The sequence below is a fragment of the Coenobita brevimanus genome, chromosome 100 (assembly GCF_032717465.1).
Source record: "Coenobita brevimanus isolate Jiangsu-jjx chromosome 100, ASM3271746v2, whole genome shotgun sequence".
Classification (NCBI taxonomy): Eukaryota; Metazoa; Arthropoda; class Malacostraca; order Decapoda; family Coenobitidae; genus Coenobita; species Coenobita brevimanus.
Genome location: NC_137053.1, coordinates 1790914 through 1810963, shown reverse-complemented (window position 1 = coordinate 1810963; position 20050 = coordinate 1790914). Strand labels below are relative to the sequence as shown.

The following is a 20050-nucleotide window of genomic DNA, read 5'->3' as shown; positions in this document are numbered from 1 at the left end:
ATACGGCGCATAGTTCTCTCTCTCTCCTTTATTATTTTTTTTTGGTCCGCCTCATATGCTGCCCGGAAAATTGGTAATGATAAGCCGCGGAGGAGAGCGCACGGCCAAGCTCATGCGAGGCGGGATTCTCTCTCTCCTCTCCTTCTCTCTTTTCTCTCTCTCTCTTTCTCTCACACACACACACACACACACACACACTCTTTTTCTTTCTTCCTTTCATTTTTTTCCCCTCTTTATTTCCCTTTCCCTGGCTGTTTCTCTCCTTTTTCCTCTCTTTTTTTCCTCTCTTTCTTACCCTCCCATTTTCTCTCTTTCGTCCTCTCTCTCTGTCTCTCTTCTCTTTCTTCCTCTTTCTGTCTGTGTCTCTTGCTGCTTCCTCTCTCTTTCCTCCTCTTTTTTTTTTCCTTTATCTCTGCTTCTTCGCGTCCTTTGCTCTTTCTTGTCTTTATTTTCTCTCTCCTCTCTTCCCCCCCCCTTCCTCTTTTTCTTTCTCTTTCTCTTCTAGGCATTTTCTTGCATATTTCTGCAGTTTCTTCCCTCTGTCTTCCTTTCCTTTTTTTTTTTTTTCCTCTCTCTTACACTCAATTCCTTAATCTTACCTGCTGTTTCTTGTGTTTATTTTTTCGTGCAAGGTGGTGTTCTCTCTCTCTCTCTCTCTCTCTCTCCCTCTCTCTCTCACCAAACCAGTTCCTCTTTCCTTCGTCATTTTTTTCCTCTTCGTGCGTTTTCAGTATTACCGTAATCTTTCGTTCGCCAAATTTCCCCGTGGGTGTCATACTTCATCACTTTCACCATCACTATAATCATCATCACCACCATCTGTCTTCACCACCATCGCAGAGGCCCCTATCACCATCATCATCACCATTACCATCACCATCCATCACCATCATCGTCTCCATCATCAGCGTCATCACCACCAACATAACCAGCGACTAACACTATCATCATTAAAGATCATCATAATTATCACCGTAACAAGCATAGCACCATCATCACAACCATCTTCATCACCACAATCATTGCCACTATTGTTACTGCCACCACCACCACTACCACCACCACCACTGCCACCAATAACAGCTACCACCATTCACTTCCACCACCATCAAACCACCACCATTACCATCATCATTACCACTGCGATCATCACCATAACTGTCACCACCATTGCATAACCAAGCCATATAATTCACTACTTCTCATTTATCTCTCTCTCTGTCTATCTATCTATCTATTCACCTTCGTAACGTACCTTTATATTAACTCTAACCCAATCCACCTGCTCACTTTCATTGCTCTCTCTCTCTCTCTCTCTCTCTCTCTCTCTCACACACACACACACACACACACACACACACACACACACACACACACACACACACACACACACACACACACACACACACACACACACACACACACACACACACACACACACACACACACACACACACACACACACACACACACACACACACACACACACACACCTCTACTCAAATTCCTACTACCTGCCTACCTACCTACTTACCCATTAACGCAATCACACACCCATCCCTTATTACACCTGTCTCTCTCTTACCCATAGACTCACCAACTCAGCTGCCTATTCGCTTACCTGCTTACCCACCTACTTACGCATCGACTCCGTTTCCCTGATTATCTACTTACCCAACCACTTACCAATGCCTCTACCCACCTACTGACTCACCTCTGATCTACCTACCCACCTACATATCCACACCTATCCACTCAATCATCTTTCCACCTGACACATCTCTTCCCCAACATACACGTCCCCCCTCCAGTTCTCCACCCATTTACCCACCCCTCTACTCATCTCCTCGTCCACCTACCCAAACTCACTCACTCACCCATCTCCACACCAACGTACACACACGCCATCCACTTCACTTCTACATCCATTTACCAGCATTCCACTCATCTCCTTGCCCACCCACCTATCCAGCCACCCACTTACACATCTCCACATCAACACATACACACGCCATCCTCTGCCACACTCATTTACCCACCTCTCTGCTTCTCCCCTCGCCCTCCTCCCCACCCACCCACCTACCTGCCCGCAAATCCAGGGTCCTGCAGGTTGGCAAGAGCATGGCCTAAGGTGTCGGGGCTTGTTTTAAGATCAATGTAATATTCCCACTCACTCCAAATTACCCACTAAACCCTTCACCCCTTCTAAAGATACCGACCGTGTTTTGAGGCGCGTTCTTTTTTCCTCCCTTCCTCCCTCTCCTCGTCTCTTGTGTGGTTATTGTTAAGAGGTAAACAAGGAGAAATCTTTTTGTTTTTTTCTCATATACATTTGTGGATTCATTTTTACTCCCCTGTCTTCTCTTTTCTTTTTGAGGGAGGGGGTCTTTGCTTGAGCGTTCACTTGTTTATACGAGTGTGATTTTATTTATGCGAGTCTTTAATTTACGTTCACCTGTTTTTATTGATTTTTTTTCTACCTGAGTTGCCATTTTTTGTCAGTCTTTGCTTAACGTCCACCTTTTTTTCTCTCTTTTTTCCTTCTCTTTCTTTCTTTTTTTTCTCTTTTTTTGTTTTGAGGGGTTAAGAGGGAAGTCAATGTTTTGGGTCATTTCGGGTGGGCGCGCGTGAGTGTATTTTCCGATTTGGCGGGGTATTAAGGATGGTTGGAGCTGGTCGGGGCGGGATTCTTTGGCAGGGAATGATCGAGCTTTATTAGACGGAGCCGGATGCTTTATTGCCGCCTCCTCAAGGAATTTTATTGAAGGTGATGGGCGAGGGTGGAGCCGAACTGGGTGGGAGGTGGCGGAGGTGAGGGGCGAGTGAGTTGAGGGATGAGGGGGAAAGTTGAGGGATGAAAGATGGGGGTGAGGGTGAGGGTGAGAGTCGGGGATGGGAGTAGGATGAGTTGGGGATGGGGTGAGGGTGAGAGTTGAGGGATGGGAGTGGGATGAGAGTTGGGGATGGGGGTGAGAGTGAGCTGGGGATGAGGGTGAGGGTACGAGGGTGAGGGATATGAAATCAGGGAGAGGGGATGAGGGATGAAGGTAAGAAGTGAGGAGGAGAGTGAGAAATGTGGGTTAAGGGTGAGGGTGAGGGGGGTTAGAGATGAGGGATGAGGGTGGGGGTAAGGGGTGAGGAGGAGAGTGAGAAATGGGGGTTAAGGGTGAGGGTTAGGCATGAGTTTGAAGGATGATGGTTAAGAATGAAGAAGGAGAGACTAACAGGGCATGAAAACAGGGGATGGAGATGGAGGGCAAGAGAGAAAGGGAAAAAAAGATAAAGAGAGAATAATAAAGTTTGAGGATTTTGAGACAAGGAAAAAGAAATAAGACAAAAAGTTACACGGTGTTTAATATTACCTTTAACCCCTTCAGTCCTGAGACGTCAATTAATTAGGCTCTAACAGGTAATTTCCTTCAGCTTAGAGTCAATAAAATATCCTTGTCATATTACAATCTCCATGCAGGAAAAAAATCACTTGGAAATGGTAGGTACTCATATGAAGTGAAAAGAACCTCATGATATGGAGGGATTAACGTCATCATAGTAATTTTATTTTGACTAAAGTTATGTATAAAAACCAAAAATAGTCGAAGAAAAATGGCTGTGTTTTTTCCCCCTCGACTTGGCCACACTTGCCCCAGTGTTTTGACCACAAGTGTACAAACCCAGCCCTCAGACTTCCCTGGACATTTAACAGAACGCCTCCCTTAGGTCCTCTCCCTTCCTTCTTGTCCTTTCTCTCCTCTCCCTTTCTTCCTTTCTCTCCTCTCCCTCTCTTCTCCTTCCCTCTCTTTCTCTTATTTCTCCTCCCTCCCTTCCTTCCCCTCCCTTTCGACTCTTACCTCCTCCTAATCCCTTCCCCTTTCCTTCCTGTTTCCTCCTCTCCTTCTTCCTCTCTTACCTTCTCTCCCTTCCTTTTCCTCTCCTACCTCATCTCCCCTCCCTCCCCCCTCCTTTCACTTCTATCTTCCCTCCCCTCCCCTCCCGGCCCCTCCCTCCTCTCCCCGGTACGTTTGAGGTGTCTTTAGTGGTCAGTTTTGTATCCATTATCCCTTAACACAGGACCTTGGGGGACTCAGGGGGCCGTCTGTCTTGGGGTCCCTGGTGCCAAAGTGGTGAGTTGCGGTGTGGGACTATTACCTATATCCTCTCCGGCATGGGAAACCTGGCAACACCTCTTAGTTAGTGATTTATTCTCCTTACACCTGAAAAAAAAACACTCCCAGGCTCTTGTGACCTACTCTCAGTGGAAATAAATAGTTTGGCGTTGACTGAAAGTGAGTTCCAGAGTTGTCCCATTCATGAGAGTTAATGGTGCAAATATTAACACTCTCAGGCTGCTATGACTCACTCTTAGCTAAGTTCAATGGTCTGGTATTATCTGGATTACAATACTAATTTTGTTTCAGCCATAAGACATCCAATATTATCATTTTTTTTTTACTGAATCAAATTATGCTGATAATATAAAGATACACGAAGCATGAAAAATCAGTACGAAGGTGTAATGTACGTAATAAATCACTGACTGAGAGTTGTTAAGTTCCTGGCCCAAACGAGAATACTGCTCGGCGAGAGACTGTTGAGAGAGAGGGTAATTTGAGGAGGTGTTGTGGTTGTTGACACCTTGTGGGGGAGACCAGACCACAACCACCCCTCCCCGTCTCTCCACCCCACAATCCCCTACCCTCACTCTCCCTCAACTCCCCTCTGCCTTCCCCCCAACACAATCTTCTTTTCCTCCTCCCGCATCTCCTCCCCTCCCTCCCCACCTCCACATCTCGCACTCACCTCACTTCCTCTCGCTTTCCTTCTATAACCTCCTATCCCTACCTCTCCCCTCCCCTTCTCCCCATAACACACACACACACACACACACACACACACACACACACACACACACACACACACACACACACACACACACACACACATCTCTAACTGAATATTCTAATCAACGCCTGAGCCACTTGTCAGTCCTCAAACAATACAATGTAAATGCATAATGAAATGAGTAAATAAATAAACAGGAAAAACACGACCACAAGAGAAGAACATTTCGCTTTAAAAATCCGCGAAATATATAAACGATAAATTTTCTTTTTAATGTAACAGGGAAGTGTCAGCGAAGTACTTATTGAACAGAAAATTATCACACTGAGATATTAGGAGAATCAGGAGTAATTTCTTGCGTCTAGGTAAATACTGAAAGGAAAATTTGCGCAGACGTAGCCATATTCGTAGAGGGATGAGCTCAGTGGGACACGAAATCAATCATAAAAAAAAAATTTGGTCTCGCCTTGGACAGTATATAATGTACGTTGTTAGAAAACGAAACATTCAATCATTATTTGACCATGGAGCTGTTCTTAAGTGTATTTTAAAAGCCAGAAAAGAGGCGTATGTCTGTGTGCGTCCATGTTTACTAGCGTGTGCGAGTAAGTAGTAATGAGTAGTTGTGTGTGTGTGTGTGTGTGTGTGTGTGTGTGTGTGTGTGTATTTTACCACACTTGTGCGAGACTGATTAAGCCACACTGATTTAGTGCATGTGAATGATCTTATTCATGAGCGTATGAATACAGGTAAATGGATGTGTGTGTGTGTGTGTGTGTGTGTGTGTGTGTGTGTGTGTGTGTGTGTGAGCGTGTGAATGTGTGAGAGGGCGGGTGTGTGCGGTCAGTGGGTGGTGTGGCGTGGGGTGGAGGTGTCAAGCCGCCAACACACCAGCATAACACTGAAGGACAAGTTTATGACGCCCTTGTTTATCCCTCCACCACACCACCACAGCACCACACCACACTTAACGGATCACCTGCCTTCCCTGGGTGTATCATTAAGTCTCTTTACCATCCATCTTGCTAATTTATGGCCCTAGATCTTTTAGTCTTTATTTTTCTTACGTTTTTTTTTAGTTTGCCCCTGATTCGTCTGTTTTCATCTGGTTTCTGTATTTATTTAAGTTTTCTCCTCTCTCTCTCTCTCTCTCTCTCTCTCTCTCTCTCTCTCTCTCTCTCCCTCTATTCATCCATTTTCTCATCCTCAGTTTCTAAGTCAACCATTATCTTCCAGTCTTCTTCATTTCCCTCAGCCCACAGCCTCCCTCTTACCACCCATCCTTTCTCTCCCTCTTGATTCCTTCTCACTTCACCCCCTCTCAAATTCTACCCTTCTATCCCACCTCTTATTCCTCTCCCTCCCCCTCTATCTCTCCCATTCCTTCTTTCATACTCCTCTCCATCTCCGACACCCTACTCCTTCCCTCCCGTTCTCTCCTTTACTCTCCCATCATCTCTACCCCACCTCTTATTCTTCTCTCTTCTGTTTCCAATCATCAGTCTTTCCCATCTTTCCCTTCCTAGTCTCATCTTTTTATCTCTCCCATCCCATCTGCTCTCTCTCTCTTACTTTTCCTGTCCACCTTCCCGCATCCCATCCATCCCTACCCACTCCAAGTCCTGTTACCACCTCCCCACTTTTCCTCTCCTCTCCTTTCTTTCATTCCTTTCCAGTTCCTCCCATCCCAGCCTCTTCCCCCATCCTCCTATCCCTCCTGCCTACCATCCCATCGCCGTATCAGCCATCAGCCGCGTTATTCCCTCAAATTACAGAGAGTAGGCCAATTAGGAGACGATAAAAGCAACCTGCAGGTGTAATTTAAGGTGAGAGAGAGAGCCGCGCTAAACGGGTGGGTCGGGGCAGAACATGGCTGTGACCTGACCATCATCACACGTGGGGGCTCGTGTAAAGAGAGACTGAGGCAGAGAGAGACAGATAAAGAGACAGAGAGTGAGATGCAGAGGCAGAGAGAGACAGATAAAGAGACAGAGAGTGAGATGCAGAGGCAGAAAGGGAGAGAGGTGCAGAGACAGAGGGAGACAGAGATGCAGAGACAGAGACAGAGACAAGTGTTAAAAGACAGAGCATACATCCAATCAAATCATCATCACACGTAGGGGCTGGGGTGAAAAGAGAATGAGGCAGAGAGGGATAGGTATAAACGAACAGATACACAGACACAGTGGTAAAACGAATGTCGTGTGCACCGGTAAAGAGAGAGAGAGAGAGAGAGAGAGAGAGAGAGAGAGAGAGAGAGAGAGCATAAAAAGAAAAAAGATAAAGATAGTGACTTTTCATGGCGAAGTGCAGAATTTGTGGGTCCACTCTCTCTCCCTCGCCTCAGTTTTAAAGTCGCATTCAGAGACACCAAACTTGAGGAAATGTAAAATAATGGGACCGTAAGAAATAGTAATGGACACGATGGAGGGCGGCGGGGTCAGCGATGCAGCGTAAGTAAGGGCGTTGTTGGCACTAGGGAGGGGGTGGGGCAAGGGGGAGAGAGGGAGGAAGGGGAGGGGGTTAGGGGGAGAAGGGGAGGGGGAGGTAGGGTGGGGTTACGGGGAGTGGGAGTGAGAGAGGAAGGAGTGGGGTTAGGGAGTGAGAAAGAGGGAGTGGTTTGGGGGATAAGGGAGGGAGGGGGAGAAGAGAGGGAGTGAAGGAGTGGTATTAAAATGGTTGGTAGGAAAAAAGAATGAAGATAGGGTGAGGATGGTATGGGGGAGAGGGAGAGAGAGGGAGGAGGAGACTGAGATTGGGGGACGGGGGAAAGAGAGAGTTAAGGAGAGACGAAAAGCGTGGTGGTTGTATTAAAAGAGAGCAGCGATGAGGGAGTGGTAGAGAAAGGGGTGAGATAAGGGGGGGACAGAAGAGAGTAAGACTATATTAAAAACGGTGGTAAGAGAGAGAGAGAGAGAGAGAGAGAGAGAGAGAGAGAGAGAGAGAGAGAGAGAGAGAGCAACCTACTGCACAGACGAAGGGGCAGTAAATTAACATATCGCTCTAACAACGAAAACAAAGATAAAGGAAGAAGAAAATAAAAAAGACACTGATAGCGCAGCAGTGAAATGAAACAAAGAATACATAAAAAGATAAAATTAAGCACTAAGGATAATAAGCAACACAGTAAACGAAACATTATAGAAAAGGTCGAAGGATGAGGAAGGGTGGTGTTAGCGGCCTACCCAGAAGACAATAGGCGTAATCATTATTTAGGATACCCATCAGACCTGGCCATAGAGGGTGATGTAGATGGTGTGGGGATAAGGGGGTATTAAGGGAGGGATGATGGGCCGTCGCCTCCCCTTTAAATGGGCGAGGATGGGCAAGGATAATGGGGGCTTGAAAGGCAACATGATCTGATAAGCATATAGGCTGTGATCGGAGGATGCGGGGATGGATGAGGAAGGATGGGAAGGATGGACAGATGGGGAGGTGAAAGGGGGTGCATAGATAGGGTTGGGAAAGACTGGGGAGAGGAGGAGGTGATTGGGGTGAATGTGTAGAGCTGGGAAAGGTTGGGGAGAGGAATGGGGATGAATGAACTGGGATGGGAAAGGCTGGGGAGAGGAGGAGGTGAATAGAGAGTGCAACAGAGCGGAAGAGTGAGTATGGGTAATGAGGAACTACATGGGAAATTGATGAGAGGAAAAAAATAAACCCATGATGAGAGAGAGAGAGAGAGAGAGAGAGAGAGAGAGAGACATAACTGAATGGAGGAGCAGATGGAGAGACAAAGTATGACAGGAGTAGGAAAGGGAGGGAGGGACAATGTGTTAGGCAAGTATGAGGGGAGGAGAAAAGTTGAGGAGGAAGGGATGAGTATGAGGTAAGTGTGAGGGAAGGGGCTAGGGGAGAGGGCAGAAGTCTGAAGCCTAAATCACTGGTCGTGTGTGTGTGTGTGTGTGTGTGTGTGTGTGTGTGTGTGTGTGTGTGTGTGTGTGTGTGTGTGTGTGTGTCTGTGTGTCTGTGTTTGCGTGCGTGTGCGTGTGTGAGCAGGAGACAGAAAGGATGGTAATTACTCCTGTCAGGGGCATGTCTGCTGAAAGGAAAGAGGAAAAAACACGAAGGAATGGAGAGAGAAAAAGATAAATAAGAGGAGAAGGAACAGACGACAAAAGACAGGGAGAGAGGGAAGAGGAAAGAAGACAAAGAAGGGATGTGTGAGGGGAAAGAAGACAGAGGGAGTGGAGACAGCAAGAATCAAAGAATAAGTCAACGGAGTGAAGAAGTTAGGAAAATAATGGTGAGTTAAAAAAGGAAGGGGCCCAAGAAACCTTATCGTGTGTGTGTGTGTGTGTGTGTGTGTGTGTGTGTGTGTGTGTGTGTGTGTGTGTGTCCCCTTCTTCGTGTGTGGGGTGGCTCAGGTGGCGGTGGAAGGCAGGTCACTTGAATAAACAATTACAACACCGAGGTACAAATAAATTAAGCAAACATTAAAAAAAAAAGAAAAAATACTAAACATAAACATAATCAGATTTTATGCTTGTAATCCATAGCCATAATTTCTACCATTATCAACTTAAAAAGAAAATTGATATCGGTTCAATGCCATTATTTTTTTTTTCGACGTAATGTGTATATATATATATAACCGTACAGTACCTCATCCATATTCCAAATTTTTGAGGAAACGTGATGTGAGTTTAGACTAATAAAAAAATAATAGCCAGATTTTTTGGAAGGGTGATCTGAGCTTAGAATGATAAAAAAATAAGAACCAGTTTTTAAAGGGAACGTGATCTGAGTTTAGAATGATAATAAGAAGACAGATTTTTTAGGAACAGTGATTTGAACTTAGAATGATAATACATAATAACCAGATTTTTTTGGAAACGTGAACTGGATTTAGAATGATCAGTATTAATCACCTTGATGATTTTTTACCCTCTCATGGTTGGAAATACTCTAGCCTTCTCTTCCTGCTTACACCAGACGATTTTATTCAGCTGAGAGGGAGTCATAGGAACCTGGGAGTGTCAATACTAATTTGGTGGAGACAGGTAAAAGGCTGATTGCGATACCTCTATACTTCTAATTGATTTGGTGAAGAGGAATGGCTTTAGTACACAAGAATTAGCCATAAAATAGTGGAGAAATAATTGGCTTGGAGTGAAGGTGGGAAACGTAAGAGGAAGAAAATTCTCTCTCTCTCTCTCTCTCTCTCTCTCTCTCTCTCTCTCTCTCTCTCTCACACACACACACACACACACACACACACACACACACATACTAATACTACACAAGCTCTCTCCCTCTCTCTCTCTCTCTCTCTCTCTCTCTCACACACACACACACACACACACACACACACACACACGTACTAATACTACACAAGCTCTCTCCCTCTCTCTCTCTCTCTCTCTCTCTCTCTCTCTCTGACCACCGCAGCCTGAGATAATTAACGGTACGAGCAGGTACATTCTTCACAGGTATCCTCACGACTCGCGGCCCGGGGGGAGGGGAACGGGGAGATGGGGAGGGGGAGGAGGTGGGGAAAGAGGGGATGCTGGGGAGGAAGTGGGGAGAGAAGGGATGCTGTGGACGAGGTCGGAGATAGGGGATGCTGGGGAGGAGGTGGGGAAAGAGGGGATGCTGGGGAGTAGGCGGGGAGAGAGGGGATGCTGGGGAGGAGGTGGGAGAGAGGGGATGCTGGGGAGTAGGTGGGGAGAGAGGGGATGCTGGGGAGGAAGTAGGGAGAGAGGGGATGCTGGGGAAGAAGGTGGGGAGAGGGTGGATGCTGGGGAGGAGGGGTAAGAATGGGGAGTGAGGAGGAAATATGAGAGGGAGGGAAATGCTGGGGAGGAGGAAAGGGGATGGGGCTGAGGGAAGGAGGGGAGGCAGGAAAATGCTTTGGAGGAGATGGGAAATGGGGAGAGGGAGAGTTAGTAGGAGATGGGGAGAAAGGGGAATGCTGGGGAAGGGAAAATGAGCAGCGGGGAGAAAAGTGTAGTTGGGGAGGAAAGTTAATGCTGGAGAGGAATGGTGGGGAAAACGGGGAGAAAAAGGGGATGTTGGGGGAAGGAGAAGGTGGGGAAGATGCAAAATGATAGTGGGGGGAGTGGTGATTTGGGTGAGAAGATGTAGAAGAAGCGGAATGTTGGGGAGGAGTGCTGGGGAGATTGGGGGGAAGTGAGGGCTGCAGGGAGGAGGAGGAGGTAAAGAAGACTAAACAGGATGGGGGAGTAATGATGGGAATGGGGAGTGATGGGGAGGAAAGACAGCAGTGTGGAGATGGAGTGGTGAGGTGAGATGGGGAGTAGGGAAGGTGATGGGGTATGGTGGGGAGTGATGAGTATGGGGAGGGTTAGGAAGAGGAGTTAGTTTCCAGAGAAATTATGAATTGAAGCGAGGAAAGGAAGTTTAATAAATGAAAGAAAAAAATGGAGAGAAGAATGCAGAAGGAAAGGATCGGGAGGGAAGAGGAGAGAGGAGAGGAGAGGAGAGGAGAGATAGATGTGGAGAAAGTCTGGCATGGGAAAGGGATGGTAAAAAAAAATGAGAAAAACATGAACACAAAACGAAGAGAAGATTTTTAAATTCACGATCTGAGAAACCGAGGAAAAAAACAATTAAAAGATATGACAGCGATGATGGGTCGTGTGTGTGTGTGTGTGTGTGTGTGTGTGTGTGTGTGTGTGTGTGTGTGTGTGTGTGTGTGTGTTCGTGTGTTCATGTTCGTGTGTTCATGTGTTCTTGTTCATGTGTGTGTGTGTGTGTGTGTGTGTGTGTGTGTGTGTGTGTGTGTGTGTGTGTGTGTGTGTGTACCTGGAGTTAATTGAAGACCTCCTTGGCGAGCCAGGTGAGTCGTGTGTAATCAAGGTGAGGGCGGCACACCTAGGGCGGGTTGGGAGGTGTTGAAGCTATCTAATGTTCACAGCCTTTCCCACACCTTGTACTTGCCTCCCTGCTTGCCTGCCTACCTGCCTGCCTGCTTACCTGCCTGCCTGCCTACCTGCCTACTTTTGTCCTGCCTCACTCTGTTTTCATGCCTCACCCTTCCCCCTTCTCCTTCTCCCTCCCCTAGTGTTCATAGTTTATCTCTCGCACTACCTCCCCTCCTGCCTGTCTTCCAAACCTAGTCTTCTCCTACCTCGTATTTTTAACATCAGTGCTTACCTAATTATTTTGTACCTTCTTCTCTCCCCTCCACCTCTCTCTCTCTGTCTGTCTGTCTGTCTGTCTGTCTCTCTCTCTCTAATTGTCTTCACATTACCTTCACACTTTCTGCATACCTGTCTCTGATTCATGTCTATCTGCATTCATATCTCAGTCTTACTCTGCCTCATTTCCCGTCCTACGTCATTATCCTTTTCCCCCTGCATTCATATCCTTACTATTTACGAGTATATTTTCTACCTTCCTCTCTGCCCACACCTGTTCTCCTTCACGCCTGCCTGTTTTAATGCTTTTATGTCTGCCTACCTACCCACCTACCTACCTTTCTACCCTAGCCTTCCCTTACCTTGTTTGGTTTCCCCGTCTTCGTTCTTCCCTTCGTCTTGACCATTATTCTTACCTTCATACCTTCCAGTTCCTTGTTTTCCTTCTAGTCTGCCTGTCTACCAGTCTGCCTTGTCTGCACTTAGTATCGTGTCTTTGTACTTCTCATCTTTTGTGTTGTTTTAATTTTCTTTTTTTCTTGGCTTCCTGTATTTCATCCTTCCTTCATGGTTGCTATTCCTTTTTCCTCTTGCTTCTATGACTGTTGTCCCACTATTTCTCTGTCCACCTCGAATTTTCTCCCCCTTAATTATCCCTTTCTCCTTTCACAGTCCCTTTCGTCTCCTTTTGTCTCTTCTCCCTCCCTCTCACGTCCCTGTCTCTTCCCATCCACCCTCCTCCATTCCCCCTAGTTATCATATTTACCTAATACTCGTTATCATGTACCATATCCCTGCTGACACCTATATCATTTAGCCTCTTCCCGGGGCTGCGTATTTCCTCGTGTGTGTGTGTGTGTGTGTGTGTGTGTGTGTGTGTGTGTGTGTGTGTGTGTGTGTGTGTGTATAAAATTATAGGCCACAGAGCAGGAGGTGAGGATTGGCCACAAGGCTGGTGTTTTAGTGAGATGAGGTGGGGAGGTGGGGAGTACCTGTGGAAGAGAGGGGAGGGAGGGGGATGTGAGAGGTACAGAGAAGAGATGAGTAGAAAAATGTTAAGAAGATGAGAGAGGAAATGGTAGAGAGGAGAGAAGAGAAGAGAAATGGTAGGGAGGAGAGACGAAGAAGAGATAAGAGATTATACGAAGGCGAGGAGAGGAGAAGGGAAATGGCCTGGGGAAGAATGGATGGAAAGAGAAATTGTGGGAGACAGGAGGGGAAGAGAAACTAAAGAAGGAAGAGATTTGGAGGAGTTTGGAGAGAAGAGAACCAATCAGTAGGGAAAAGGGAAGTGGAGGAGAGGAGGGAAATTGTAATGAGACAGAGAGGACTAAAGGAATGTCACTTTTAAGGAGAAAAGTAAGAAAGAGACTGCAATGAAGAAGAAAAAAACAAGGATGACAGAAATGGGGAGCTGGGTTGGAGGTTTGAGATGGGAGGCGAGGGAGTTAGGTAGGCAAGAAAATTAAAGTTAGGAAAGAGGGGAAGGGTAGGAGAGGGCAGGGTCGGGAGGGTAAGGAGTTTTAGGAGACGGTGAAGACGATGCGAAGATTAAATTAACTCTGGTTTGGAAGAATGGATATATATAGAAGGGACTAGAGGAGTGAGAAATAAATGGAAATACTAAAAACTGAGTAATAAGAAGTCAGAAGATATAGCATAAAGGGAGAATGAAATAAAAACACACACACACAGGAATTGGGTAGGAGGTGAGAGACATGAGAGGGAAGGCGGGGAGAGGTGCTGGGGTGAGGATGGAGTCTCAGTATTAGGAGGAGGTGGGTGCGAAGAATTGTTCAGAAAGACAGAAATAAAGAACTGACAAACAAAAGGAAATGAAAGCGTAATATGGAGTCAGAAGAGAACGAAAATGAGACGCGGAGAGGAGATGAGAGGCGGGAGGACGAGGAGGAGCGACGGGGTTGAGGGAGTGGGTCTCAGGGAGGCGGCGAAGATGATGCTAACATTCAATTAACTGCGGGTTGGGAGAATGGATCACCAGCCGCCCCACACGCAGATTACACCCACAGCCTCGCCTAATGCCTGCCCTCCTTATTGCCACTCCTCCTCGCGGTCCACGGCCATAGTGCTTGTTTGATATGTCCGTCCAGTTTTGAGAGGTCCGGATTTGGAGAGCTGAAGAGTTGTCTGGATTTGGGATGCTGGGTGGGATGAGGGAGGGGGTAGCGTGGGGGTAGGGGAAGGGATGGGGTTTAGGAGAGGGGGAGATGGAGGGAAGTGGGTTAGGAGGAAAGTAGGTAAAGAGGAAAGAGGGTTAGTAGAGGGAGGAGAAGGGTAAAGAGAGAATGTGGGTGAGAGAGAGATGGGAGGAGGGGGAAGTAGTAGTCAGGCGATAGAGAAACTATGGGTCACCTTTTAAAACACACACACACACACACACACACACACGCATCTTAACTTACTGGTAAACTTCCTTGCTTTCCGTGTGCGTGCGTGTGTATGTAAATCTGCTTGTGTGCGTTTACTCTGCCGTCATGTATATCACCTCTCATGTTGGCGAGCAGTATAATTTGGGCAGCGGTACATCAATAATTACCGATATTCTGCCAGGTACTGAGAAATGCCAAAATTACTGAGGATTTAAGTGTGTCTCGGCCAAACAAAAGAGAAAGTGTTGGAGGGAGGTACATGAAGGGTAGATAGACTGAGAGAGAGAGAGAGAGAGAGAGAGAGAGAGGGAGAGAGAGAGAGAGAGAAGTGCTGGAGGGAGCGGTATACCCACCCTCTCGACACCTCCCATCACACCGCCTTGTAATTTACCCAAACGTAGCCAAGCGGCCCCCACCTCCACCACAGCCCCGCCCTGCCCTGCCTCACACCTTCCCTTCACTCGCCTGCCTACTCCACCTCTGCCTCACACCTTCCCTTCACTCGCCTGCCTACTCCACCTCTGCCTCACACCCTCCCTTCACTCGCCTGCCTACCTCACCTCTGCCTCACACCTTCCTTTCACTCACCTGCCTACCCCACCTCTGCCTCACACCCTCCCTTTTCTTCCCCTCCGTTCACATCTTCCCTTCCTTTCTCTAACCTTAACTACCCTCCACTCTCAACCCATCGCTCACCCCTCTTCTCTTTCTCATGTCTTCCTCTCAACTCACCACCACTGTCTTTACTCACTAACTCTCCCTCGCAACCCACACTCACATCTCACCCTGTCTCTCCATCTCTCATTCCACATCTCTCTCCACTCATATAGACAATCTCATCACTGCAATGACGTATATATATTTTTTTGTAATATGATTATTATAAGACGATTTATCTAAGTTAGAAAGAGCCTTAAAGAGCGAAGGGGTTGACCAAGACTACACCTAATCCCCTTAGTTCCAAAAATGTCTCTCAAGGTGATAAAATTTTTCTTTATATATAGTAAAAAAATAGAAAAATAGACGCCCTCATAGTGAAGAAAAAAAAAAGGAAAAATGCAGAATGTAGGTCAAGCTTCCGTCTCCCCCGGCAAGATAAAAGGGAGGAATTAATAACCAAGATGCCGACCCGAAGATAGCTTGGTGATAATGGCTGTCTGCTTCCCCGGGGGTAGGCCTGAGAAGGATGAGGCTGGGGGAGGGAGAGGGAGGTGGAGGGGGAGGGGAGGGGAAGAGGGAGGTGAAGGAGGATGTGAGAGGAAGAGGGAAGACTGGGATGACGGGAAAGGAGGAGGAGGTCGAGAGGGAAGGGGAGAGGAAGAGGAGGGTGAGGGAAGTAGGACTGGGGAAGAGAGGGTAGGAAAGGAGAGGATGAAGGGAGGGAGGAAAGAGAGTCAGGAAGGAAAGACATATGGGTTAGGAATATTAGGGAGAGAGAAAGGAGTTTAGCGAGATTGGGGGAGAGAGAGAGAGGCTCGAGAGGAAGAAAGGAAGCACGTGTGTACGACGAAAAGAATGTAATGACATAGAAGAGGCTAACAAGGCACATTAAATATTAAATTATACAGAGAAGGGAGAGAAAACATTACATTATGAAAGGAGAAAAAGAAGAAAGTTTCCATTTCTCGTTTTACACCATTCTCTCTCTCTCCCTCCCTCTCTTTCTTACACACACACACACACACACACACACACACCACAAATATATAAATATATGTATATATCCAGTTCCCTTCATAGAATACGAGCAGTGAATATAAGATAACATATAAATGGAGTTTGCCAAATAAAAACACCAGTCAGCTCGTACACCCCAGTGGCCGGACACTGACTCACCTCCATCCACCTGCGTCCACTCGTCACCTAATTAACACTCATACAGGTAGATGACACCCCAAAACACCTGGGTGTCATGTTAGGCCGTACCATGATTCGAAGGCCTAAATGATGAGCGAATGGGTGTGTGGCGCAATTCACAAGGCAGTCTGTTTTGATAACATTTTCTCCTGGTTTTATGTTTTCCTATTTTCTGGATTCTGTGCACCATTTACAAAACTGGGAATGGGACGATGACGATTATAATGACGATTTTAAATGAATGTAATATATGAAAAATTAGTATGGAAATCTGTTCATTCAGGGAATAAGATGCCCATTTTTTTGGGGGGTGAGGGGTGTTGTTACCTTCCCTTGCATAAACTAATGCTCTATTTACCTCTCTTAACAATTCCTCCTTCCCAATAATTCTCTATACACACTTTCTCCCTTCTTTCCTCTCCCCATTTACAGTACGTGTTTTTCCTTATTTTCTCAATACAGCCTCGCTCTCACTTTCTCTGTACTCACATCCTTCTCCAACTGCTTTCTCCCACGACTCTCCCTCCCTTCCTCCTCCTCCCTCCTCCTCCTCCCTCCTCTCTTATCATTCTCTTCTTTACAGCCTCTCCTCTCCAGCCCTACGTTCCTCCCCAACTACTTCCTCCCTACAACTCTCTCACCCCTCCTTCACTTCCTATTTTCTCCCTTCACCTCTCCCTTCTCTTCCTTCCTCTCCTCTTCGCTTCATCACTCACTACTTTCTTCTTACGCCTCTCTCTCACCACCTCCTCCTCCTCCTACTTTCCCCCTACAACTCTCCCTCCCTCCTCTTCCTCCTGCTTCTCCTCTTCGCTTCACCACTCAGTACTTTCTCCCTCCTCCTCCTCCTCCTTCTCCTCCTTCCTCCCTTCACCACTCTAGCTAATAGCCCAGTCACCCCTGCCAGCTCGCACCTTCTAATTTCCCCCAACCATCCATCAAAAAAAGGTAAGGCAATATTTCTCTCCTGGAATTTCATTTGACCAAGCACGTCTGACGAAGCAAGATGATGATACTATCGGTTCCAGTATGTAATTAGGGTTAAGGCGATTCGGGTAGGTAGGTAGGTAGGTAGGTAGGCTGGTAGTTAGGTAGGTATATAGGTAGGTAAGTAGACTGGCTGGTAGGTATGTTGATTGGTAAACTGGTAGGCAGGTAAGCTATACAAGACAACAAGTAGGTAGGTAAACTATTTTTGGGAAGTAGAAGCAGGGTGGTAGGTAGGCAGTTAGGCAGACAAATATGCTGGTAAGTAGACGGACACGTAGGCAGGTACGTAGGTAGGAAGGCTTGGTGTAAGTAGGTAGGTAAACGGACAGGTAGGCAGGAAGGCGTGATGTAGGTAAGTAGGTAAACAGACAGGTAGGTAGGAAGGATTGGTTTAGGGACGTAAGTAGGTAGGTAGGAAGGTAAGTTGCAAAGGTGGGTAGGCAGGAAAGGTAAAAGTTAAGGAAGTGGACGAGTAGGCAAGTAGGTTCACAGGTAAGCTAGGAGGTAGGCAGACAAATGGTGAGAGAGAGAGAGAGAGAGAGAGGGAGGGTTGATAGGTGAAAAATAGATAGGTAGGTAAAATTATTAATAAGAGGGACACGTAGACAAAAAGCAGGATGGTAAAATTGTTAGTAGATAGATAAGGAATTATCCGTGATAGATAAATAGGGAGGCTCAGGAATAGGGGATAAGCTAGGCAGGTAGACAGGGAGAACAGTCATGTAGGTAGATAGGTAGGTAGGTAGGTAGAATGAGAAATATATAGGTAGACAGGCATGGAAACTTCTTGGTAGGTAGGCAGTAGGGAAAGCCTGATGCAGAAAATGTGATGAGTTCTGGTGATGGTGATGAGTGATGCTGGTGATGAGGGGGGTGATGGTAGGTGGCTGGAATGACTGGATGGTGGGTGGAGGTAGTGGTAGTATGTGGTGGTGGTGGGTGGTAGTGGTGATGAAAGGAGGAGTGGTGGTGACTGTAACAGGTAATGACAGAGATGATGGTCAGTTGTGGTGGGGGTGGCGAACGGTGGAAGGTGAAGAGAAGCGATCCTGAGAATGGTTATAACTTATGTGAAGGTATGGAAATTAGTGGGAGAGGTAGTGTGTGTGTGTGTGTGTGTGTGTGTGTGTGTGTGTGTGTGTGTGTGTGTGTGTGCGCCAGGTGTGATGAGCGTCAGAGCAGGACACACAGGTGGTCACAGCGGGTGATGTCTCTGTTACTGACTGCATACTGATTGTCATGACGCGCCCTCATTATGCAAGTCTCATGGTGTGTGTGTGTGTGTGTGTGTGTGTGTGTGTGTGTGTGTGTGTGTGTGTGTGTGTGTGTGTGTGTGTGTAGTGGAACCAAGATTTCGAAGGCTCGGCTGTGTGTTTTTTCACTGGCCAGGCTGTAAATTAGCTCTTCTTTATTGCTTTGTCTATCTCTCTGGATTCTACCTGACCCCCACCACTTGTATGTGAATTAGGGTTAGGGTGATGCAGATAATGCTGTGTGTGTATACCAGTGTGCTGACAGCCTTCCTCCTCCTGCAGGGACACAATGGAGTCAATGCTGGTGGACCCGCGTTACCTGGGTGCACCGCTGCGGGGGTACATGGAGCTGGACGCCGAGAACAACAATCTGTTGGAGAAGGCCCGCGCCCAGCTGATGTGGGACCGCCTGGCCGCCATCACCGCACCGCCAGGCGCCTCGGGCACCACACCACAAGTAGCAGCTGCAGCCGCTGCCGCAGCTGCGGGGCTCTTGCCACCGTCAGTGCCGCAGCTGTACACCCTGAACCACTCCCGTGGCAACCCGTCCCCCTCCCCACTGCCGCTGCCCGCCCAACTGTGGAGCCAGTGGACGGCTCTGCATGGGCTGGGTCATCCGGGGCCACCCCTCTCCCACTTGGCCTCCACCCACGCCTCCACGCCCACCCACCTCACCCACTCCGCCCTCTCCGCAGCACCCTCTTCCTCGTCACCTTCAGTGTCGCAGGCGGCGGCGGCAGCAGCTCTCACGCGGCCGCTTTTCCCTGCTCCTCTCAACCTACACCGCTACTCTCCTTACTTCCTACCCAAGACCTCGCCCTCGGACCCCCGTGACCACAGCCTGCCAGACCACCAGTCCTAGAGTCTGGGAGGTTACTGGGACACTTGGTACTCGGGGTGAAGTGAGAGCAGGGAGAGGGTGAAGGCCGGACAGTAATTGTGCTCTTTGTACTCGCCACAAAACTTCACTCTCAGACGCTCCACTAAGTGCTAGAACGGTTCTGGCCGCTGAGCGATTTAAGTGATGAAAAATGAGACGCACTGAAGTGACCATGACAAGGGAGGAGTGAGTGATGCAAACGTAAGTAGTGGCCAAAGGTGGTGTGCCATCCCGTCCCTCTCGCCTTGTGGACAACGTTACTGAGAGGGTCACGCTGGATTGGAACACGTTATGCTGCATTTTGATACTTTGGTCAAATTCCAGTAAAATCACACCCAACCAGAATGAGGTGAGAGAAATGGAAAAAGAAAATGAGTGTCACATGAACCAACCGAAACGATTTGAAAGAACAGAGAGACACTTAAGAGAAAATGAGTTTAGGGAAAGAAATGACGTGTGTAGAGACAATGGAGATAAAACTGAGAAAAAAAAACAGTTCTTCGTCTTTCGGCTCTCCTCACGAACAAACACCAGTATAGTGATATTCCACTGTAAATAGACGATAGTGATTTTGTACCCACTTCTCCCCAGCAGACAGAAGCAGACACGAACCTCCCTTCTCGCGAGGCCCAGTGAGGCTTGATGCTTGTGATAGTGGTCGGTGTAGTGCGTGGGGGCGTGTTGTAGTTATCTGGGTCTACGTTGAATGTATTTTTGTTTTTCATTTTTATTATACAC

At 47.3% G+C, this 20050-nt stretch overlaps 1 protein-coding gene across 1 annotated transcript in view; it reads left to right on the top strand.

The window, feature by feature from the left end:
- The window catches only part of LOC145414559 (uncharacterized), a 160340-nt gene extending 141046 nt beyond the window's left edge, over positions 1-19294 (top strand). The window contains exon 6 of the mRNA XM_080284078.1: positions 18715-19294. Within this exon, the coding sequence (XP_080140204.1) occupies positions 18715-19294 (580 nt within the window). The remainder of the gene's footprint in view (positions 1-18714) is intronic.
- Positions 19295-20050: the final 756 nt, after the last annotated feature.